This window comes from Trachypithecus francoisi, unplaced genomic scaffold (assembly GCF_009764315.1).
Source record: "Trachypithecus francoisi isolate TF-2019V2 unplaced genomic scaffold, Tfra_2.0 Lachesis_group0, whole genome shotgun sequence".
Classification (NCBI taxonomy): Eukaryota; Metazoa; Chordata; class Mammalia; order Primates; family Cercopithecidae; genus Trachypithecus; species Trachypithecus francoisi.
The window spans coordinates 131,062,455-131,087,531 of record NW_022681453.1 but is presented as its reverse complement, the minus strand read 5'-3'; the positions used below and the strand labels follow the sequence as shown (position 1 = coordinate 131,087,531).

Below are 25,077 nucleotides of genomic sequence, written 5' to 3'. Positions count from 1 at the left end.
AGGCAGATAACAACCTATCTTTTTATTTTATTGAGACAGGGTCTGGCTCTGTTGCCCAGGCTGGAGTGCAGTGGTGTGCTCATGGCTCACTGCAGCCTCAACCCGGGCTCAAGTGATCCCTCTCATCTTAGTCACCCAAGTACCCGGGACTACAGGCGAGGTACCACACCCAGCTAATTTTTGTATTTTTTGTACAGACAAGGTCCTACTATGTTGCCCTGGCTGGTCTCAAACTCCTGGAGGCTTAAGCAATCTTGACTTCTCAAAGTGCTGGGATTACAAGCGTAAGCCACTACGCCCGGTCCAACCCTTCTTATTCTTGAAGGTGACACTCAAAATGCTTCTTCTCCCTACGTATCTTTAATCCCTTGGTCCTACATCCCATGGCCCTGCAGCAGTGGTTTTTTTTTTTTTTTTTTTTTTTGAGACGGTCTTGCTCTGTAGCCCAGGCTGGAGTACAGTGGTGCAATCAGCTCGCTGCAACCTCTGCCTCCCTGGTTCAAGCAATTCTCCTGCCTCAGCCTCCCGAGTAGCTGGGACCACAGGCAGGCAGCCACCACGCCTGGCTAATTTTTCGTATTTTTAGTAGAGACGGGGTTTCACCGTGTTAGCCAGGATGGTCTTGAACTCCTGACCTCGTGATCCGCCTGCCCCAGCCTCCCAAAGTGCTGGGATTACAGGTGTGAGCCACCGCGCCTGGCCTAGTAGTTTTTTTTTTAATCATAAAACAATTCATTTCACCTGCAACATTACTAGTTTTCACAAGTGCCTCCCACACTGGGTGGCGTCCTCCAAGCTGGGTTTGGAGATAAAGTAACAGATGAGACATAGGCCTCATCTTCACAGAAGGAGCACAGACTTGTCTGGGGCATGGGGGGGTCCTTAAGGTCACAAAAGATGGGGAAGCTGCTTCGATCTACAGGAAAGGAGATGGATCAGGAGTCTTCAAAGAAGAAATGATGCCAAGCAGGGACTCTGGAGTGAACAGTGTGAGCCTGCTGCATGGCAAGGGCTGGAACATTTGTGGCTGGGGCACAACACTTGAGATACTTGGGTACCAACAGCTCCACGGGGACTGCATGGTCCTGGGGAGGACATGGCAGGAGGTAGGAAATGCTCTTGTTCTCTACAGCACCTCTTCCAAATCCTCACCTCTCTCTAAGCAAATGCCCCCAGGCTGCCAGGCGCTCTGAAGGCTTACCAGGCTCGCTGTCGATCTGGGTCAGCACATCCTCGATGGAGTCCCCGTCATTCCTCAGGCTCTCAGGGTCTGGTGGGGTGTAGCCATGACAGCGGCACCAGTGAGCAATATGCTTGGTTTTGAGGGGAGTCAGGTGGTGAAATCTCGGATTCTTCTCCAGGATTTCTTGTAAGACTTTTCGCATTGTCATTGCTCTTTGCCACTTAAAACAAAATTTTTTTTGGAACCATAATCAAATCCTTCCACTTAACACAACTACGTTATCATGCAATCATAAATCACCATCCTAACTTAACCTGTTAGAATTTTTTTTTTTAAGAAAAAAAACCTGATTGTGTTACTCCCCACTTAAAAAAAGTAGAACTTCTACCAGCTCCCTAATGCTTATAACTAAAACAGCAACTCCTAGGTTTGGCCTTTAAAGATTTTCACCTGGTCTCAACCTAGGACCTCCCACTTCCCCTCCTATCCCAACTTTCCCTAAACCGACCACAGCACCTTCCCACTGTAAGGACTCGATACGCAAGTTCATTTAAAATTCTGAAACTCAGAAAAAAAGTTAGAAACTGTGAGGGATGTTTCTACCAGTAATGGAAAAGAAGGCAGCCCTGAAAGTCGGCTGGATACAAGTCTTTGAAAAACGAGACTTTTTTAACTGAGGAAAATATTCAGCCATCAAATATTTCAATAAAATATGCTGCAATCTGTATCCCTGTTCCCTAAGAAAAGGTTTCTGCAGGCAGCCAAAATGAACAGGCAGACGTAGGTTACCTCAGCAGCTCTCCTTTTTCCAATGTTCCAGCCATAGTACTGCTCCACAGACTTCGCAGAAAAGCAGCTGGCATCTTCACCTAGAATGCACATACCCAGCAAATCCTGAATAAAGCTCTTACGATTCCAATCACATATCATTTGCTGGAGGCAAGCCAGTCACTTCTTCAGACCTCTTTATTGCATGTATGTTCCTTACTGGGCAAGATGCAGCCTAACACCAGGAGGGCGTCTCCTCAGAAGAGAAGGCGTCCTGTCGTGTGTACTCAAAGCAACACACCTTCTTGGGAACTTGGCTTCTTTGGTGGAGAAGGTAATCACTGCCACAGGCTATTAAAGTCTGTGGAACTGGCACTCCACTAGGAGCCCTGGACCCGCCATTAACTCACAAGGTGGCCATGGTAGATGGTGTCTCACTTTGTTGCCCACGCTGAAGTGCAGTGGCGCGATCTCAGCTCACTGCAACCTCTGCCTCCTGGTTTCAAGCGATTCTCCTGCCTCGGCCTCCTGAGTAGCTGGGACTACAGGCATGCACCACCATGCCTGGCTAATTTTTGTATTTTTAGTAGAGATGGAGTTTTACCATGTTGACCAGGCAGATCTCAAAGTCCTGACCTTAGGTGATCTGCCCACCTCAACCTCCCAAACTGCTGGGATTACAGGCCTGAGCCACTGCAACCAGCTTGGTTTTCTTATCTATAAATTGAGAAAGCTGGGAAGATAGTATCTGAACTACCTTCCAGCTCTTGTATTCTGTATTTTTAAGGAAAGAGAAAACTGTGTGTGTGTGTGTATATGTGTGTGTATATACATATATGTGTATGTATGTGTATATACATGTATACACATACACATGTATATATTTACACATATACACATACACACACACACACAAACACGTATATATGAGAGAGATTTTTTTGTTTGAATTTCTTCTGTCAGGCTGGGAAACTGTCACCAAAACTTTATTCTGAGATACATCAAAATGATCCCCCAAACTTTACCTTAGAAAAAGAGACTACTGCTTTGCTATTACAGTTGGAAAAAATAAGTAGGTGGTCTGTACCTGGCGTACGTGTTCAGAGCCCTACAAATCTGAGTGGCGTGGAGGCTGCCCCTGGCTTCCCTCTCAGTGTGCATGGTGGTCTTGCCCATGAGCATGCTCCTGTGTCCGCAGGCTGCTGGCCCCTCAGCAAGGGCTATTGATTCTGTCAAAACAACTGGGGCTAAGCAGCAATTTACTCAATCTAGCTAACGATGGGCAGTGACACAGCACACCACTTTGGGAGGTCTTAAAAACTGTGCATTTCTACAGTGTGCAATCCTGAGTTTCAGAGGAAAGATGAATGGTCTTAAGAGTCAAACAGAACCAGGTTTGTATCCTGTTTCACCACCCATGGCTCTGTGATCTCGAGCAAGTTATTCAACCCTGTTCATCCTCAGTTTTCTCATCTGTAAATGGAGATGACACCAGCTACCACACAGGAGGCTGGGATTATATGAGACAGTGAACGTACCCAGCCTGCACAGGACCTGGTACACTGCAGCCAAACACTAAACGCTTTCCTCATTCATAAACGCCAAATGCTAATACAGAGTTTTAACTGCATACAAAACAATTTATGATTTACATATGAAAAATGTAAAACATTCCTTCTAAAGAACAACACAGTAAAAAGAATAAAAAACTAACTGCATGTGAATGCTAAAACCCTTGCAAATGAGCTGTAACTCTAGCTGAAACCTTATAAGGTAACTGCCATTATCAATATTAATTTACAAACCCAAGTGATTTCAGTTGACTCAATACCTTAAATTCACAGCTTTAAAAAATGCACCCCTATATTCAGTGTAATTGTCTTACTTTTTGCAGTGATTAATGGAATCTTCTTTACTACTGCTGTTAAGAGTTGCTGGATAGTCTCTAAATGGTCTATCCTGAGAGGGATAAAAAAAAATAAGACAATAAATTAAATACATGTAGCAGTTTCCATAGCCATATATATGCCATATACTTAATGGATATATTCCATTCTGAGGGAATTATAATGTAAAAACATCATATTAACATGTCTTTCCTTCCATAGATTACCTTCTTTGTAAACGAAAGGTGTTCTATGCTTAAAAAGAAAATGTCAAGACTAAGTAAGATTCTAGGAATGGAAGATTATGTGCATATTACAGACAGTTAATCTACACCTTAAAATTAAATAGCAATATAATCTTTTTGCAATGTGACTGCTACTAGGGGAGAAAAATTCTGTATGCCCGTCTTAGGGTTATTACAGTTCACGCCTCCATCTACCATATTAAAGGGCTAAGTTTCTATTGTCCCCAGCAGTTTGATATACTTAAAAGTAGCTGGTCAGAAGTGGCTTCCTGATTTAGAAATTACGAAACCTCAGGAAGCATTTTAGAAGAAGCAAAGAGTGTGTATAGCCCATGAAGAGGCAGCTAAGATTAGGCAGGCATGTGGACACCCAGTCACAAAGCACGTATACACCTGAGTGATGGCAACAGGAGAAATTTTGTGCCCAAGGGCTCAGCAGAGAAAGCCCACGTTGGCAACCTCAACTGAAATGAGGTCTAATCCCATCTGAGGCTTCTAAGGCTACAAATCAAGTGCCACCTCCAGTCACATCACTGTATAAAATGATGACCCTCAGCTGTGCATCACTTGTCCACTACACAGGCACAGACAGTTCCTCCCATCAAGGGCTTAGAGCTACACACACAACTCTGCACATACTCAGCTGTCACACGTGTGACAAACACCCAAAGCGGAATTCCTTTAGGAAAGATTGGAAGAATTACTTAATGACATAGTTTCCCAGCTCAGAACTTTCTTCTGTTTTCACTGCTGTCTGACCCTCCTGAGAGAGGCAGCTCGGCCCAGGTGTTTCTGGTTCAGTCTTCACTACAAGGCAAGAGCAACAAAGAGGCAGCTGTTAGGGGTTAGCAGTGGAAGGACATGTGCAGGCACAAACAAAGCTCCTGCAGTGAAGCTCAGCAAGGAAACTGCCACTCCAGCTGTTGTGGGGACACAGCCAGGGGACTGAGATGGCTCCTATCATCCCAGGGTCATCAGACAAGGGAAGAACTGTTAGCCTGGGTCTCAGGGGGGACAACTCCAGCCTCATGACAGGGCGGGGGCAATAAAATGGCTCCTCAGATATTTCTTAAAGGGCCACCCATACTGCTGTGTAAGATCCCTCACCCCCTCCCCACACATGTGATTTAACAATGCTACATTGAAGTACAATGCTGGTTTGTTCTAAGTTCTAATATTGTGACCTTTCCAATATCATCTCTCCAGCTAGTTTATCAACTTTCAGCATTATTTTAGCGTTCTGAGACACAAGGCAGAAAGCAAAAATCAGAATGCCTGTGCTTGGACATTGATGTTATCAATGTCAGCGTGTTGCTCTAATCCACCGTGCTATCCCGATCTACTCTTGTGGGCAAGAATGTCTCCCACTGCCAGCTCGCCAAAGTCTGGCCCCTACCTAAACCCCCTTTACCACAACTATACTCCCCAAATGAGTCCCTCTAACTTGCCACTTCTCCAAAGGGGAAGCTGAGTCTTTGTCTCTCCTGTGCCCTTAATCTGGCATACCCCTTGACTCCCCACAGCTAAAAAACCTCTACTCTTTTAAAGTCCAGGTTATAATCCACGGTCAGTACAAAGTCTTGCCCTTCTCCACACCCTCTGCCAACCCTGATCAGACATCCCAAGCTGCAATATTTCAGCAATCATTTCCCTGGCCACATGTCTTGTGTTTATCAATGATTGCTTGCTGTCTACAGCAATTCTTTTCAACCTTATTATAAATTTATTAAAGGGTAGAAATGATCCTTTATACATCTCTGCGTTTCCCTCAATGTTAAGTCTACCATATGAGTATTTAGGATATATTTGCCAAGTGGTTGATTTGCAAATGCTGAAAATTCAAAAGATTCAGATTATGGTAACGTCCTGCATAAAACTTCTGGACATCAGAAGAGAACGTGAACGACAACAAAAAAGATAAATAACAAAACTTCTGGACGAGAACTCTGAGATCCTATGTACCTTTTGCAACAGCTGCTGGAGCAGAGCTGGGGACAACTGGAGTTGGGGCAGCTACAGGCAGAATGGCAGGTGGCTTGCTGGTAGAAAATGACTGAACCACTAAAGGGAGAAAAGGAGGGATGGATATAACAAATACAGAGATTATTTTTAATGAGGGTGATCTAACTCCCAGGTGATAACCCCACATGAGACGAACAGCACAAAGCCAACTTGAGGACAACAGGAATTGCAAAGTCCCTTTTTACTAGTGGGCGATTATTAGGTATGAGGGTAACTGAGGTATATCCTCAACTGCAGAAATGGGAGCCTGTCACTAAACTAAGAAAGTAACAAGCCAGGCTGGGCGTGGTGGCTCACGCCTGTAATCCCAATACTTTGGGGGGGCCAAGGCAGGTGGATCTTCTGAGGTCAGGAGTTCAAGACCAGACTGTGCAACATGGTGAAACCTCGTCTTTACTAAAAAATACAAAAATTAGCCAGCTACTCAGGAGACTGAGGCATGAGAATCGCTTGAACCCAGAGGCGGAGGTTGCAGTGAGCCGAGATCTCGCCACTGCACTCCACCCTTGGCGACAGAGCAAAACTCTTGTCTCAAAAAAAAAAAGGAAAGGAAAACAACAATCCAATTAATGTAAATTCTTATAAACACTTAAAATATTCCCCCTTCAACTCAACTTTAGATAAGGGCAGCTATTTAGAAGCCAATGAACATTTGGGTTTTGAGTCCTGGCATTGGTGCCCTAGCATTCAAGGTGCAGGGAGTACCGTGATAGCTGAAGGGCAGCTGTACACGGGCAGAGCAGTCACCACCTGGTAAATGCTGGGATACGTGGAAGCGGCCACAGCACAGAGGCCCGTGGGCAAGGCACTCACCTTTATTCACAGGCATCAGGATTGTCTGCACCCCTCCAGACGTGTTTACGCTGAGTGGTTTGAGCTGGCTGGGAATCGTCAGGACCGCCTGCTGGGGACTGGCTTGGCTGGAGTGAATCTTTAACAGCCCTACAACAAATTGGAAGACAAGGCCACGCTGAAGGTCAGGTGCTTCGGGAAAGTCCCTTATCCTCTGTGCCACCCATATTTTGTCATGGAGGAAGTTACCTTCCAGTAAACAAAAGAGTGAGAAGCAGGAGGCAACAGATGCTGTGGATTTCACAATAAAACATCGGCATGACAATAACTGTTTATTTATTTACTTTTTGAGATGGAGTCTCGCTGTGTCACCCAGGCTGACACGATCTTGGCTTACTGCAACCTCTACCTCCCACGTTCAAGCGATTTTCCTGCCTCGGCCTCCCAAAGTGCTGGGATTACAGACATGAGCCACCATGCCCAGCCCCTATTTATTTTTATTTTTAGAGACAGGCTGTCGCCCAGGTTGAAAAGTGCAGTGGTACGATCATAGCTCATTATAACCTTGAACTCCTGGGCTCAAGCGATCCTCCTGTCTCAGCTTCCAGAGTGGCTGGGACTACAGGCATGCCATGACACACAGCTAATTTTTAATTTGTTTCTGTAGAGATGGGGTCTTGCTTTGTTGCCCAGGCTGGTCTTGAAACTCCTAGCCTCGAGCGATTCTCCCACCACGGCTTCCCAAAGCACTGGGATTTTTTTTTTTTTTTTTGAGTCGTATCTCGCTCTGTCGCCCAGGCTGGAGTGAAATGGTGCCATCTTGGCTCACTGCAACCTCCATCTCCCAGGTTCAAGCAATTCTCCTGCCTAGGCCTCCTGAGTAGCTGGGATTACAGGCACATGCCACCACGCCCAGCTAATTTTTGTATTTTTAGTAGAGACGGGGTTTCACCATGTTGGCCAGGCTGGTCTCGAACTCCTAACCTCAAGTTATCCACTCACCTCAGCCTCTCAGCTGGGATTACAGGCATGAGCCACCGCGCCTGGCCAGCAATGGGATTATAGATGTGAACCACTGTGCCTGGCCATAATGATTAAAAGTATCCTTGTACCACAACCATGAAGTAACATTTTTGCTAGTAAAAAGGATAAAAAGTCACCCAAAATCCTACCGCAGAGATAATCAATACTAATGTTTTCAGATAGTACTCTTCCATGTTTGTTTTCTATGACAATTTGTTTTGCACATAGCTCTGATGTGTACAAAATTTTGGATTTTGTACACAGTTCTAGATATAAAATTCCGTGTTTTGATGTCAAACATTGTCATTATCCTACTTAAAAACCTATGCTGGCTCCTGACTGCCTAAAACATATTTCCAAAATTAGCTTCAAGCAATCAAGGTCCATTTTAATCTGGTCCCAATGTATGCGCATCTCCTTCCTACTGTCCCTACGTATCTAGTATGTCCATCTGTCTACACACCACACCTCATCATTTCCTAGCTCTGTGCAGCCCTTGTTTTTCAAACATCAGATGTTCTCTATCGTTTTAGAAAGGATCACTTTCTCTCATTTTATTTTAAAGGTGATTTCCATATTCCCATTTCCATGTAAAACTGTTCTAGGCATTCAGAGGGCCACTTAAAAAATCACAAAGGGCCTTTACTGGGAAGGAGTATACAAGGCACAAACAATAAAAACACATTTTAAGAAATACTTAAAAACAGTGGTCAGGCATGGTGGCTCACGCCTGTAATCCCAGCACCTTGGGAGGGCGAGACAGGTGGACCATCTGAGGTCAGGAGTTCGAGACCAGCCTGGCCAACATGGTGAAACCCTGTCTCTACCAAAAATACCAAAAAAGTAGCCAGGCATGATGGCAGGCGCCTATAAAGCCACTTGGGAGGCTGAAGCAGGAAAATCACTTGAACTCGGGAGGTGGAGGTTTCAGTAAGCCAAGATCACGCCATTGCACTCCAGCCTGGGCAACAAGAGCAGAACTCCGTCGCTGAAAAAACAACAACAACAACAAAAAAAACCAGCATCAGGAGCTAAAGATACTTTAAGGCACTGGAAAGCAGCTGGTCTGAGCTAAGGAAAGGAATAATCTTAAATACTTTCTAGAACAAGGCCTTAAATAAACAAAATCTTTCTTTGGAATAGAAGAGTGTTAAATCAGTCAGGTAGTAATACTTCCTGAGACATGATGTTGATGAGTTTAACAACGATCTGAAGTTTCCGTATTTTTATGCATGCTGACCAGCTAACAAGTTAAAAAGTACTAAAAGGCTTATATAAACATAGCCAACCCCCATTCCACCTCCCTATTTTCATCTAGTTCCCTGCTGGTATCTACTTTAATCTCTTTTGATTCTTTTTATTAATATTTATCTCAGTATATGTAAAAGAATGTGTAGGGCCAGGTGCAGCGGCTTACATCTGTAACCCCAGCACTTTGGGAGGCCAAGAAGGGAGGACTAGTTGAGGCCAGGAGTTTGAGACCAGCCTAGGCAACAAAGCAAGACCCCGTCTCTAAAAAAAAGCAAACAAAATTAGTACCGTGTAGTGGCATGCCCCTGTAATGCCAGCCACTTGGGAGGCTGAGGTGGGAGGACAGCCCAGGAGTTCAGAGGCTACAATGAGCTATGATCAAGCCCCTGCACTCCAGCCTGGAAAACAGAGCAAGACCCTGCTCTAACAATAAAATAAAAATAATTTTAAAAGGAATGTATTCATTATAGGCCTTGATGCATCAATTTTTAATTTTACCTACTGATTTACTATTAGGGTAGTTGGTTTTGTTTTTTTTGTTTTGTTTTTTTGTTGAGACAGTGTCTTGCTCTGTCACCCCGGCTGGAGTGCAGTGATGCAAGCGATCATGGCTCACTGCAACCTCGACCTCCCAGGGTCAAGTGATCCTCCCACCTCAGCCTCCCGAGTAGCTGGGACTACAGGCACAACTACCACACCCAGCTAATTTTTTTTTTTAAGAGATGGGGTCTTGCAGCATTGCCCAGCCTTGTCTCAAACTCCCAGCCTCAAGCGATCCGCTTGCCTTGGCCTCCCAAACTGCTGAGATTACAGTCGTAAGCCATAGCACCTGGCCCCTAGATGGGGTCTTCAGTGGCTTCCCCCAGAGTCAAAGTCAAATCTAGCCCCTAGATGGGGCCCAGAAAAGGCATAAAAAGTTCCCCCTTTAAGGCACTTATATACCCTTTCTTCCCTATACAGACATTCCCTTGCAATGGTTGATTGGAGTTTTTTACTTTGGCATGGTATGAAAGTCACAGGCACTCAGTAGAAACTGTACCTCTCTTGTGATGCTGGGCAGTGGCAGTGAGCCACAGTCCCCGGCCAGTCATGCATTTTTTTCCATTTAGAGTATTTTCACCTTATGGCCGGGTGTGGTGGCTCACGCCTGTAATCCCAGCACTTATGGATGCCAACGTAGGCAGATCACGAGGTCAGGAGATTAAGACCATCCTGGCTAACACTGTGGAACCCTGTCTCTACTACAACTACAAAAAATTAGCCGGGCATGGTGGCGGGTAGCTGTAGTCCCAGCTACTTGGGAGGCTGAGGCAGGAGAATGGCTTGAACCCAGGAGGCGGAGCTTGCAGTGAGCCAAGATCGCACCACTGCACTCTAGCCTGGGTGACAGAGCGTGACTCCGTCTCAAAAAAAAAAAAAAAATATTTTCACCTTACAATAGCTGACTGGGACATAACCCCATCCCATATTTTAGGAATGTCTTTGGAGAGGGTACACAGGAAATACATTTCAAACTTTGCCTGTCAGAAATAGTTCTACCCTCACTCTGTAATGATCTCCTTAACTAGAGAATTCTAGACTGAAAGTAATGTTCTTGCATTTTGAAAAGCAGTAGTATGCTAGCTTCTAGCACTGCCACTGAGAAGGTCAATGATAATGTAATTTCTGAAATTTTCAATTTCTTTATAATTCTTTATAAAAAAATAATAAAATCAATTTATTATTCTGAAGTAATAATAGTAATGACAACAACATCCACAGCCTCTTATCCAAAGGCAGTAAGGGGTGTGTCTGCACGTGTGTGTGCATGCGTGCGTGTGTGTGTATCTCGGTGATATTCAGTTTTTCTGGTAGACCAGTGTGCCTTTTGAAACTGGCAGTTCATGCCCTTCACTTCTGGGAAAGATCCTTGTCTGGCCAGAGCTCCCTAATACATCACCAAATCTTCTTTCTTAGTATCTACTTCCTGGTCCATTCCCTGCTTCTACCTCGTGCCCCAGAGCTTACTGTCAATACTACACCAATGATCCTGTTAAAAGGTAAGGCAGATCATATTCCACCTTAGCTTAAAACCCTTCAGTGGCTTCCCCCAGAGTCAAAGTTCCAACACCCCACACAGGCCCTGTGTGCTCTGACGGAATCTCCTCGTGCTCTCTCCCTTGCTCATGCAGCTTCTGTCCCAACGAGACCTTGTTTAATGCAGTTTACAATGCACCCAAAAAACTTAATTGAAAAACTGCTGGTTATAAGTAGGAAACAGTTTGATCCTTTTATGAAAATGTGGGCTGGGTGCAGTGGCTCACGCCTGTAATCCTAGCATTTTGGGAGGCCAAGGCGGGTGGATCACCTGAGGTCGGGAGTTCGAGACCAGCCTGGTCAACATGGTGAAACCCCATCTCTACTAAAAATACAAAAATCAGTGGGATGTGGTGGCACATGCCTGTAATCCCAGCTACTCAAGAGGCTGACGCAGGAGAATCACTGGAACTCAGAAGGCAGAGGTTGCAGTGAGCCAAGATTGTTCCACTGCATTCCAGCCTGGGCGACAAGAACAAAATTCCGCCTCAAAAAAAAAAAAAAAAGAAAGAAAGAAAATGTGATACAGAAAGTTCCAGCAGCAGCAGCATCTTAGGAAACTGGAACTTACAGCAGGGAGACTTCATTTACTACATGCCAAAAACATGATCAGAAAAGAGACAAGGGAAGGGCATTCATTATTATAATGATTCCTTTTATTTCTACAATTTCTACTCCAGTGTCCAACACAGGGCCTCAAATAAAACATTCAGTTAGTAGAGAACAAGCACTCCCTATCCTAGAAGTTGGTCAATTTTAACAGGGAGGTAGAAATCAAGAGAAAAATATAATCAGCCTTAATTTTTTGTCCTCTATCCAAAAAACAAGACACAAGGGGCTTGGTGTGGAGCTACATATGAATGAAGTAATAATGGTAATAACAACAACAACATCCACAGCCTCTTATCCAAAGGCAGTAAGGGGTGTGTCTGCACGCGTGTGTGCATGCGTGCGTGTGTGTGTATCTCGGTGATATTCAGTTTTTCCGGTAGACCAGTGCCAGCCGTATGCTGGCTGGTATCAATCTGCAACAAGATAATAGAGTAGAAACTTTTAACAGTTGCGACATTTTAATTATATTTTACAGAAGTATCTGTCTGTACCAGATCGTAGAAAAACAAAAACAAAACTGATCATTCAAGTTTGAGAAGCAAAGCCATGTATTTTATCAGCTTCCTGGCAGCTGAGACAGTATGATGTAATCAAACACATCAATATTCTATGTCTAAACACACAAATATTCACATTAAATAATATAAACATGCTGTCAATGGAGGTCCAATTGTGCCCCAAAATTAGTTATGAAAAATAAAATCTCTGGCCAGGCATGGTGGCTCATGCCTGTAATCCCAGCACTTTGGGAGGCCAAGGCAGGTGGATCACCTGAGGTCAGGAGTTCAAGACCAGCCTGGCCAACCTGGTAAAACCCTGTCTCTACAAAAACTAGCCAGGCATGATGGCAGGTGCCTTTAATCCCAGCTACTCGAGAAGCTGAGGCAGGAGAATTGCTTGAAGCCGGTAGGCAGAGATTGCAGTGAGCCGAGATCATGCCACTGCACTCCAGCCTGGGCGACAGAGCAAGACTCCATCAAAATAATAATAATAATGGCCGGGCGCGGTGGCTCAAGCCTGTAATCCCAGCACTTTGGGAGGCCGAGACGGGCGGATCACGAGGTCAGGAGATCGAGACCATCCTGGCTAATACGGTGAAACCCCGTCTCTACTAAAAATACAAAAAAAACTAGCCGGGCGAGGTGGCGGGCGCCTGTAGTCCCAGCTACTCGGGAGGCTGAGGCAGGAGAATGGCGGAAACCCGGGAGGCGGAGCTTGCAGTGAGCTGAGATCTGGCCACTGCACTCCAGTCTGGGCGACAGAGCGAGACTCCGCCTCAAAAAAAAAAAAAAATAATAATAATAGTAACAATAATAATAATAATACAATACAATACAATATAATCTTGCAGCCATAAAAAATAATGAGTTCATGTCCTTTGCAGGGATATGGATGAAGCTGGAAACCAACATTCTCATCAGCAAACTAACACAGGAACAGAAAACCAAATACCACATGTTCTCACTCGTAAGTGGGAACTGAACAATGAGAACAGTTGGACGCAGGGAGGGGAACATCACATACCGGGGCCTGTTGGGGGGTGCGGGGCAAGGGGAGGGAGAGCATTGGGACAAATATCTAATGTATGCAGGGCTTAAAACCTACATGATGGGTTGACAGGTGCAGCAAACCACCATGGCACATGTACACTTATGTAACAAACCTGGACGTTCTGCACATGCATCCCAGAACTTAAAGTAAAATTTAAAAAAATAAAATCTTTGGTTTTCACAGCTTTTGGGATTTTAGAATTGCAGATAAAGGACTATGGACTAACAACAAGAATGATGACACACGATAACGGCAGAGACAATTGTTTATATAATGGCCACTATACGCCAGACAGTATTCTAAGCACAGATATATTACTAACCCATTTAAACCTCTCGAACTCATGAAGTAGGTATTATTATCAATCTCATTTACAGCTGAGAAATTGAAGCAAATCACTTCAACTAGCCCATCTGGTCTCAGGACGCATGCTCTCTATTACTCAGAAGCAAAAGGTACACTTTTCTGAGGCCCTCTAGTGCAGGCACAAAGACACCATAGCTCTTACTGGATCTCCAGCCTATCATTCTAACACTAGCCAAGATAATAACTAATGTTAAAAATTATGACTTGGAGTCACCAAGGCTAAGATATATTTTATATACTTTGTTTATGAAAGCAAAGAAAGCTATACATTTTATAGTGAATTCTATTCAACACTGATTATAGGAAAAAAGAAATTAGTACTTTAAGGAAAGCAAACTCTTGGCTCTCTGCAAAATTACATTATAAAAAAAGCTAAAATACCCAGTAGGGTTCTGTCTGCGTGGCTAAGGTTTTATTATATCATTCAAAAATTCAAATAGTAACTTTCAAATGATAATTTAAAGTCTCAGACAAAATCTGATATATAGATTTTTAAACAAAAATAATTTATCTAAAAAGTAGCTGTTCAAAAAATGCTGCTGGATTAATTACTTTTAACAATTTATTATACAAAATATTGCTTAAGGCCCTCCAAAAAATAGCTGGGCACAGTGGCTCATGCCTGTAGTCCTAGCACTTTGGGAGGCCGAGGCGGGCCGATCACCTGAGCTCAGGAGTTCGAGACCAGCCTGGACAACATGGTGAAACCCCATCTCTACCAAAAACAAAAAATTAGCTGGGTGTAATGTGTGCCTGTGGTCCCAGACACTCAAGAGGCTCAGGTAGGAGGATGGCTTGAGCCTGGAAGGCAGAGATTGCAGTGAGTCAAGACTGTGATATCACACTCTAGCTTTGGGAACAGAGTGAGACGCTATCTCAAACAAACAAACAAACAAAAAAGATCCTCCAAAAATATTCTAGCCCTATGAGAGAAAAGAGAGAGAAATAATATCACAATGAAACTCACCTGATACTGTGGCTTTCCCAGAGATGGGGTTTGGTGTGGGCACGAGGGACGTGGCACTGACGACGGTGGGGGTGGCAGCCTTGCAGGTTCCCACGGTGGTCTGGCTCACACACACTTGCGGCTGCCCAGAAGTTTTCGTTACAGAACTGACCGTAGATGAAGACATAGGAACCATTCCCTCAGACTGCTCACCCATAGGGCCAGAAACAACACAATTCAGGAAGGAAGTAGAGTGAGTGACTAAGAGCAGTGATGGCCACACAGCACACACACTAAGTATCATCTATTAGGTGTTCGTGACTACTTAGTAAATGCCATACCATTTAAAAAAAGATTACTTCTGTAGTTCAATGGTTCCTGTACTTTTACATTTCATGGACCAAGAAAATTTAAAAAATGTAAAACAAGGAAGTATCATAGGGTGATCATATTTTTAAAATTCACCACCTATTATATCCCTTTATAAAAGGCAATTTCATCACCAAAAAATTAGGAGGACATATTCTCAGAATATACACATGGACTAAAAATGAGCTTTATTAAGAATACATGACAATGTTTAAAGTCTGTCACTTCATTCAACAAACATCTACTGCATGGCCGGCATAATGGTTAAGTGCTAAGGCTCTGAGATAAAAGCTACCACGGAAACAATCACCTAAGTATGATGATGCTATGGCAAGCACAGGCAAATGTCACCAATACAACCAAGAAGAAAGGTACTGCTTCTGCCTAGGAATAGAAAGGGGAGGGTACAGGAAACAGCTTCAGGTAAAAAAAACATCAGGCACTTTAGGGAAATCTTCCAGATTCAAGACAGAGAAAGGGAGAGATGCCAGGGTTTCTTGGCAAAGGAGAGTATGTAGAAAGTTGGTGAGGCATGAAAGAACACTGTATGTTCAAGGAACTGCAAAGCAGAGTAGTATGACTCGTGAAGAGGCACAGGAGGAGAAGCAGCAGCTGCAGGAGATGAAGCTTGAGAAGTCAAGTCACATCATTCAAGTCTGTGGGCTTCCAAGACAGCTGAGAGATGGTTTTTCAATAAATGTTTCTAGGCCAACTGGATATTTACATAAAAAAGAATAAAGTTTGGTGTCTACCTCACACCATGTACAAAAATTAATTCGAGTGGCTGGGCATGGTGGCTTATGCCTATGGGAGGCCAAGGTGGATGAATCACGAGGTCAGGAGATCAAGACCATCCTGGCTAACACGGTGAAATCCCATGTCTACTAAAAATACAAAAAAAAAAAAAAAAGGCCGGGCGCGGTGGCTCAAGCCTGTAATCCCAGCACTTTGGGAGGCCGAGACGGGTGGATCACGAGGTCAGGAGATCGAGACCATCCTGGCTAACATGGTGAAACCCCGTCTCTACTAAAAATACAAAAAATTAGCCAGGCGAGGTGGCGGGCGCCTGTAGTCCCAGCTACTCGGGAGGGTGAGGCAGGAGAATGGCGTGAACCCGGGAGGCGGAGCTTGCAGTGAGCTGAGATCCAGCCACTGCACTCCAGCCTGGGCGACAGAGCGAGACTCCATCTCAAAAGAATAACAACAACAACAAAAAATTAGCTGAGCATGGTGGTGGGTGCCTGTAGTCCCAGCTACTTGGGAGGGTGATGCAGGAGAATCGCTTGAATTCGGGAGGCAGAGGTTGCAGTGAGCTGAAATTGTACCACTGCACTCCAGCCTGGGCGACAGAATGAGACTCCATCGCAAAAAAAGAAAAAAGAAAAAAAAAATTAACTCAAATGAATCTGAAACCTAAATATAAGAGCTAAATGTATAAAACTCTTAGAAGAAAACATAGGCTTGAGTTTTGTGGCTTTGGATTAGGCAATGGTTTTTCAGATGTGACATCAAAAGAACAAGCAATAAAAGAAAAACAGGTAAATTGGGACTTTTATTAAAACTTGTGCTGGGAAAACTAGATATCTTTATGCAGAAGAATGTAACTAGACCACCTAGCTCTCACTATGCAATCAAAATGGATTAAAGACTTAAATCTAAGACATCAAACTATGAAACTACTACAAGAAAACATTAGGGAAACTCTCCAGGACATTGGTTTGGGCAAAGATTTCTTGAGTAATACCTCAAAAGCACAGGCAACTAAAACAAAAATGTATAAATGGGATCACATCAAGTTAAAAAGCTTCTGCACAGCAACGAAAACAACTAACAAAGAGACAACCCACAGAATGGGAGGAAATACTGGCCAACTACATACACATGTAACAAGGGATTAATAATCAGAATATACAAGAAGCTCAAACAACTCTATAGAAAAAAGTCAAATAATCTCATTTGAAAATGGGCAAAAGATCTGAACAGACATTTCTCAAAAGAAGACACAAAAATGGCCCAACAGGCAAATAAAAAAATGTTCAACATCATTAATTGTCACAGAAACACAAATCAGAACTATAATGAGAAATCATCCCACCCAGTTAAAATGGCTTTCATCCAAAAGACAGGCTGGTGAGGATATGGAGAAGAGGGAACCCTCGTGCACTGCTGGTGGGAATGTAAGTTAGCACAACCATGATAGAGAACGTACAGAGGGTCCTCAAAAGACTAAAAATAGAAATACCATATGATCCACATCCCACTGCTAGGTATATACCCAAAAGAAAGGAGATTAGTATACGAAGAGCAATCTGCACTCCCATGTTTATTACAGCACTATTCACAACAGCCAAGATTTGGAATCAACCTACGTGTCTACCACCAGGTGAATGATAAAGAAAATGTGATACAGATACATGATGCAATATTATTCAGCCATAAGAAAGAATGAAATCCTGTCATTTGCAACATGGATAGAACTGGAGGACATTATGTTAAGTGAAATAAGCCAGGCACAGAAAAATACATTTCACATGTTCTCACTCATGTGTGGGAGCTAACAATGAAAACAACTGAACTCATGAAGACAGAGAAGAATGGTGGTAACCAGAAGGTGGGAAGGGCAGCAGCAGGGAGGGAGGGAGTGGGGATGGTTAATGGGTACAAAAATATAGTTAGAAGGGATGAGTAAGATCTAGTATTTGATAGCACAACAGGGTGACCAAAATTTGCAATAATTTCTTATATATTTTATAGTAACAGAGTAGAATTGGTTTTAAAAAAAGATAAATGCTTGAAGTGACAGATATCCCAATGACCCCGATGAGGTTATTACGTGCTGTACGCCTGCATCAAAACATCACGTGTACCCTGTGAATATCTACACTGATTACAGACCCATCATAATTGACATTTTTTTAAAAAAGGAATGAAAACCAAAATTAAAAACTTTTGTTTTTAATTAGTTGGGCACAGTGGTGGGCACGGTTTAATTAGCTGGGCATGGTTCAATAGTATCAGTAAAGTGAAAGGACAGCTCAGAGTGCAAGAAAATTTTTGCAAATCTGGTAAGAGACATATCTAGAATACATAAAGTACTCCTACACCTCAATGATTAAAAGACAACCAACTAAAAAATGGGCAAAGGATGTAAATGGATAAAAGATATACAAACAGCCAATAAATACATGAAAAGATGCTCAATATCATTAACTATCAGGGAACTGCAAATCAAAACCACAATGAGATACTAGTTTACACCCACTACAATGGCTATAATAAAAAAAAAAAAGGACAAGAACAAGTTTGGGTGAATTTGTGGAAAAACTGGAACCCTCGTATATTGCTGGTGGAAATCTAAAATGATGTAGCCACTTGGGAAAATAGTTTAGCAGTTCCAGAAAATGTCAAAAAGAGTTACTGTAGGTTGGGAGCAGTGGCTCACGCCTGTAATCCTAGCACTTTGGGAGGCTGAGGCGGGCAGATCACGAGGTCAGGAGATCAAGACCACTCTGGCCAACATGGTGAAACCCTGTCTCTACTAAAATACAAAAAATTAGCCAGACATGGTGGTGTGCGCCTGTAGTCCCAGCTACTCAGGAGGCTGAGGTAGGGGAATTGCTTGAACCCGGGAGATGGGGTTGCAGTAAGCTGAGATCTCGCCACTGCACTCCAGCCTGGCGACAAGAGCAAGACTCCATCTCAAAAAAAAAAAAAAGAGTTACCATATAATCCAGCAATTCCATCCCTGGGTATACAGCCAAGAGAAATAGAAATGTGTTTATACAAAAACCTGTAGACAAATATTCACCGCAGCATTATTCAAAAAGTAGAAAATAATTCCAGTGCCCATCAACTGATGAATGGGTAAACAAAATATGGTATATCCATCAAACTGGGTATTATCCAGCCATGAAAAGGAAGGAGTACTGATGCAAGTCACAACATGGATGAACTCTGAAAAGTAACACTAAGCATCAGAAGAGACCCAAAAGGGCATGTTCTACGACTCCCTTTATATGAAATGTCTAAAATAGGCAAATCCAGAGAAAGAAAGTAGGTCAGCGGTTGCCTAGAACTACAGAAGGTGGAATGGGCGTGAGTGCTGATGGGTACTGGGCTTCTTTCTGGGATAAAATATTCTGGGATTAGATGATGGTAATGAGAGCTGCACAACCATGTGAATGATAACAAGCACTACTGAACTGTATACTATAAAATGGGGACTTCTATGGTACGTGAATATTTCTTTTTTTTTTTTGAAAAAAAGAAAAAAGAAAAAAAAGCAATAGTTCAGTATTTTTAAAAGGCCTACTGGACATCTTCCGTGTATTTACACCACCTTCATGTTTCATTAGGATTCTCTACTGACGTGCTATTTCTCACCTGTTGTGCAGGACCATTTGCTGAGAGGGCCACAGCTGGGGAAGTGGCAGTTGTGATAACCCCTCCTGCTACTCTCAGCATTGTGGTTCCAGGCTTTGAGAGCTGTGAGGTGGCTGGCACAGTCTTCAAGGTGCTATCGGATATTTTCATTAGAGATGCCTGTCCTCCATGAGCTGCCTGCAGAAACAAAATGGGCAGAAACAATCAGGTTGCTTGGGATAATAGACATAACTCATTCCTTACTGACAGTTGAGATATGCCCCAAGAATTGGAGACCATCCAGGAAAGTCTTACCAATCGAACCCACATGAGGTGTTTATGCACCTTTCTAACAAGCTCCAAATTTTATGACCTTTCACTTATAAATATCCCTTTACCCCAATATAGAACAAGTAAAGAAACGCATTTGCAAGTTACTATTTGGCAGCAGTGTCTTCAAAGATACTAGGTTACTTGTTTTCAAAATAATTCATTACAACGTGCTCTTAAATGTACGTATAATCTTTAAACGTGAAAATCAACCCTAGACGGGGCCAGATTTAAATGGGTAAGTGAATGGTCTTCTAAATTAGATATAGGCTTAGCACTTTAGTACTGGAGAACCACTTACAAATTATGTATTTCTTATTTTTTGGGGGGGTGCTGGAGTGCAGTGGCGCAATCTTGGTTTACTGCAACCTCTGCCTCCCCGGTTCAAGCAATTCTCCTGCCTCAGCCTCCGGAGTAGCTGGGACTACAGGTGCACGCCACCACGCCCAGCTAATTTTTGTATTTTTAGTAGAGACAGGGTTACATGCTGGCCAGGATGGCCTTGATCTCTTAACCTCATGATCCACCTGCCTCAGCCTCCGAAGAGTGCTGGAATTACAGGCATTAGCCACCAGACCCGGACTTTAATTTTTTTTTTTTTGGTAGAGACAAGGTGTCCCTATGTCACCCAGGCTGGTCTCAAGTTCCTGGGCTTAAGTGATCCTCCTGCCTCAGACCTTCAAGGTACTGGGATTACAGGCATGAGCCACAGTGCCCGAACCAGGGAATGTTTTAAGAGTGATAGAACTGGGCCGGGCGTGGTGGCTCATGCCTATAATCCAGCACTTTGGGAGGCCGAGGCGGGCAAATTACCTGAGGTTGGGAGTTTGAGACCAGCCTGACCAACATGGAGAAACCCCATCTCTACTAAAAATACAAAATTAGCCAGGGGTGGTGGCGCATGCCTGTAATCCCAGCTACCTGGAGGCTGAGGCAGGAGAATCGCTTGAACCTGGGAGGCAGAGGTTTGCGGTGAGCCGAGATCATGCCATTGCACTCCAGTCTGGGCAACAAGAGCGAAACTTCATCTCAGAAAAAAAAAAAAAAAAAAAAGAGTGATAGAACTATCCTATATCTTGATTGTGATAGTGGTTGCATGAGTATAAAACTCATTGAACAGTATACTTATGATTTATGCATTATTTTGTTATATCTTAAAGGATGCGGGGCTAAAAGAAAAAAGCATTTAAAGCTTTAAATTTTCTTGAGCCTGGTTTGGGTTGTTTCCACAGGTTTTAATATGAAGTACCGCTGTGATGGTTAATTTTATGTCAACTTGAGTGGGCTGGGGGATGCCCAGATACCTGATAAAATATTATTTCTGGAAGAGACCAGCATCTGAATCACTAGACAGAGTAAAGAAGATCCGCCCTTGCCAACGTGGGCAGACATCATCCAATCTGTCAAGGACCTGAATAGAACAAAAAGGCGGACAATGGGCGAATTCTCTCTCTCTCTTCCTAAGCTGAGACATCAATCTTCTCCTACCCTTAGACATCAGAGCTCCTGGTTCTCAGGCCTTCAGACTCCAGGACTTAATGCCAGTGTGCCCCTCACTCCCATCCCCGCCAGTTCTCAGGCCTTTGTAATGAGACTGAATCACACCACTAGCTGTCCTGCTCTCCAGCCTGCTAACAGCATGTCGTGGGACTCCTTAGTCTCCATAATCACATGAGCCAATTCCCGTAATACATTTCCTCTTAGTATCTATATATTATATTTGTTCTGTTTCTCTGGGGAACCCTAATAAAACTGTCATCTGTATTGACAGCTAAAATCATCCACAATTTATTTGGATTTTTTTGACCCAAGAATTTAGAAGAGTATTTTAATTTTCAAGTTTTTTGGCTGTTATTGATTTGACTTTTTTATTGAGTAACAGCATGAAGCACACTGGATGCTACTTTTGAAATATGCTGGCCGGGCGTGGTGGCTCAAGCCTGTAATCCCAGCACTTTGGGAGGCCGAGACGGGCGGATCACGAGGTCAGGAGATCGAGACCATCCTGGCTAATACGGTGAAACCCTGTCTCTACTTAAAAATACAAAAAACTAGCCGGGCGACGAGGCGGGCGCCTGTATTCCCAGCTACTCGGGAGGCTGAGGCAGGAGAATGGCGTAAACCCGGGAGGCGGAGCTTGCAGTGAGCTGAGATCCGGCCACTGCACTCCAGCCTGGGTGGCAGAGCAAGACTCCGTCTCAAAAAAAAAAAAAAAAAAAAAAAGAAATATGCTAAGAGATTCTCTTTGTGGCGAAGTATATAATCAATTTGTTAATGTTCCATAGACATACAAGCAAAATGTGTATTCTGTCTCCATGATACAGAATTAAGCCTGTTAGTAGTGTTATTCCAATACAAATCCTTTACAATAAAAAAGATTTATCCACTTGATTAGCTAAATGCTGAGAGACATGTTAAAATTCTTCTCTGTGACTGTAGTTTTATCAAATTCTCCTCATATTCTTTTTTTTTTTTGAGACGGAGTCTCGCTCTGTCACCCAGGCTGGAGTGCAGTGGCGCGATCTCAGCTCACTGCAAGCTTCCGCCTCCCGGGTTCATGCCATTCTCCTGCCTCAGCTTCCTGAGTAGCTGGGACTACAGGCACCCGCCACCTCGCCCGGCTAGTTTTTTGTATTTTTTTAGTAGAGACGGGGTTTCACCGTGTTAGCCAGGATGGTCTCGATCTCCTGACCTCGTGATCCGCCCGTCTCGGCCTCCCAAAGTGCTGGGATTACAGGCTTGAGCCACCGCGCCCGGCCTCTCCTCATATTCTTAATAGTCTTTGCACTTTATGTATTTTGCTGCCACAGAGTTCACTGCATAAACATTTGTGCCACTTTATCTTCACTGTGGACAGCAATACTCCTCTCAGCACCAAATCCAAAAAAACTAGAAAAGGCATAAATAAATAAATAAATGTACTCTCCTGGTTGTGTTCAAGAACTAGTTGAGGAGTCCAATAGTGGACAAGCAACTACGAAAAACAGACAAGAAGCTGCAGAAGAAAGCCTTGCCAAGTGATAAAAGCCTTACGCAGGACATGCCAGGAGAATCTGCCACAGAAGCGTGGAAAAATGCTAGATACGCTCTGCATCTGGTGATGGCAGAAGCTTGAGGCAACCAGAAGGGTTATGTGTTGGGTACTGCAGCAAGAGCAGCCGGTTCTATTCAGTTTCCAGTACTCTCCATGCCCTGCGCCCCCTGCTTCCTCCTTCCTGCGGTGTTTGCTGTTTTGGTTTGAGATATATCCCCCTATGTAGCTGGAAAAGGGAAGAGTATTTTAACAGCTCTTTCAAGTACTGTTGTTACTCTTCTCTGATGCTACACTAAAGCTCAACTAGTGGAAGTTTCTTCAAGTTTAGTTGTTGTTTTTTTTTTTTTTTTTTTTTTCTTTTTTTCTTTTTTTTTTTTTGAGACGGAGTCTCGCTCTGTCGCCCGGGCTGGAGTGCAGTGGCCGGATCTCAGCTCACTGCAAGCTCCGCCTTCCGGGTTCACGACATTCTCCTGCCTCAGCCTCCCGAGTAGCTGGGACTATAGGCGCCCGCCACGTCGCCCGGCTAGGTTTTTTTTTGTATTTTTTAGTAGAGACGGGGTTTCACAGTGTTAGCCAGGATGGTCTCGATCTCCTGACTTCGTGATCCGCCCGTCTCGGCCTCCCAAAGTGCTGGGATTACAGGCTTGAGCCACCGCGCCCGGCCTAAGTTTAGTTGTATTATGTAATCTGAAACCACAGCAATTTAAAGTTTTTCTGTTAGATCTTGAGTCAGAAAGATAAAAAATTTAAAAAAAAAAAAAAAAAAAAAAAAAAGTAAAGGCCGGGTGCAGTGGCTCACACCTGTAATCCCAGTATGTTGAGAGGCCGAGGTGGGCAGATCACAAGGTCAAGAGATTGAGACCATCCTGGCCAACATGGTGAAACCCTATCTCTATTAAAAATACAAAAATTAGCCAGGCATGGCGGTCTGTGCCTGTAATTCCAGCTACACAGGAGGCTGAGGCAAGAGAATTGCTTGAACCCAGGAGGCGGAAGCTGCAGTGAGCCAAGACTGTGCCACTGCAATCCAGCCTGGGGATGAAGCAAGGCTCCATCTCAAAAAAATATATAGGCCGGGCGCGGTGGCTCAAGCCTGTAATCCCAGCACTTTGGGAGGCCAAGACGGGCGGATCACGAGGTCAGGAGATCGAGACCATCCTGGCTAACACGGTGAAACCCCGTCTCTACTAAAAATACAAAAACTAGCCGGGCGAGGTGGCAGGCGCCTGTAGTCCCAGCTACTTGGGAGGCTGAGGCAGGAGAATGGCGTAAACCCGGGAGGCGGAGCTTGCAGTGAGCTGAGATCCGGCCACTGCACTCCAGTCCGGGCGACAAAGCGAGACTCCGCCTCAAAAAAAAAAAAAAAAAAAAAAAAAAAAAAAAAATATATATATATATATATATATATAAAAATAAACAAATAAAAATAAAGTTTTCTCTGTCAAGTTAAAATCTGTTGGTCAGGGACTTTTGCTTCCACATAGGAAACAGAGGGCTGTAAAGCACGGTTGCTCCTACTCTAACAAAAAAAAGGCTGAATACACTACAAAATCTCATTTTTCTGAAACATATTGGAGGGCTGAAATCTCAAAGTAGCCAAGTAACCTGAAGATTAAAGATAGCCAGTCCCTGCAAGGAGGGAGGGGCAACAGGAATTGTCTCACCTGCGCACTGCTGCAACACAAGCAGGTATGAAATCTGCGGAAGATTTAAAAGAACTGCCTACAGTGAATTGCGGGGCCTTGTATCTGTTTAACATGGGTAAGGACATCTGACAAAAAAGAAATTAGGACACCAAATGCTGCTAATTTGAAAACATCAATACAACTGATAAACCCCTGGCTAGACTGATCAATAAAAAGAGAAGACACATAATTATCAAAAGCAAGAATGAAAACGGGTTGGGCGCGGTGGCTTGTGCCTGTAATCCCAGAACTTTGGGAGGCCGAGGCAGGCAGATCACGAGGTCAGGAGTTCGAGATCAGCCTGACCAATATGGTAAAACCCCGTCTCTATTAAAAATACAAAAATTAGCCAGGCATGGTGGTGGGCTCCTGTAATTACAGCTACTTGAGAGGGTGAGGCAGGAGAATTGCTTGAACCCAGGAGCCTGGGCAACACAGCAAGACTCTGTCTCAAAAAATATATATAAGAAGAAAAGAAAAGAAAAAAAATGACCTGAACAGTCCCATACCTAGTAAATAAACTGAAATTTAAAACTGTAGTATAAAAACCTTCTCAATTAGGAAAACTCCAGGCTA

The 25,077-nt window shown here is 43.7% G+C and overlaps 1 protein-coding gene across 6 annotated transcripts in view; it reads right to left on the bottom strand.

Moving 5' to 3' along the window:
* The window catches only part of YEATS2 (YEATS domain containing 2), a 113,039-nt gene that overhangs the window by 6,396 nt on the left and 81,566 nt on the right, over positions 1 to 25,077 (bottom strand). For 5 of the 6 annotated variants that reach the window (XM_033211846.1, XM_033211850.1, XM_033211847.1 and 2 more), the window contains exons 20-27: positions 19,474 to 19,650; positions 14,743 to 14,926; positions 6,918 to 7,046; positions 6,045 to 6,143; positions 4,787 to 4,889; positions 3,837 to 3,910; positions 1,973 to 2,052; positions 1,202 to 1,403 (exon numbers count right to left, since the gene is read on the bottom strand). In XM_033211846.1, the coding sequence (XP_033067737.1) occupies positions 1,202 to 1,403; positions 1,973 to 2,052; positions 3,837 to 3,910; positions 4,787 to 4,889; positions 6,045 to 6,143; positions 6,918 to 7,046; positions 14,743 to 14,926; positions 19,474 to 19,650 (1,048 nt within the window). Of the gene's footprint in view, positions 1 to 1,201; positions 1,404 to 1,972; positions 2,053 to 3,836; positions 3,911 to 4,786; positions 4,890 to 6,044; positions 6,144 to 6,917; positions 7,047 to 11,880; positions 12,272 to 14,742; positions 14,927 to 19,473; positions 19,651 to 25,077 lie in introns of those variants that run through there. The other variant, XM_033211851.1, reaches the window with a different exon arrangement.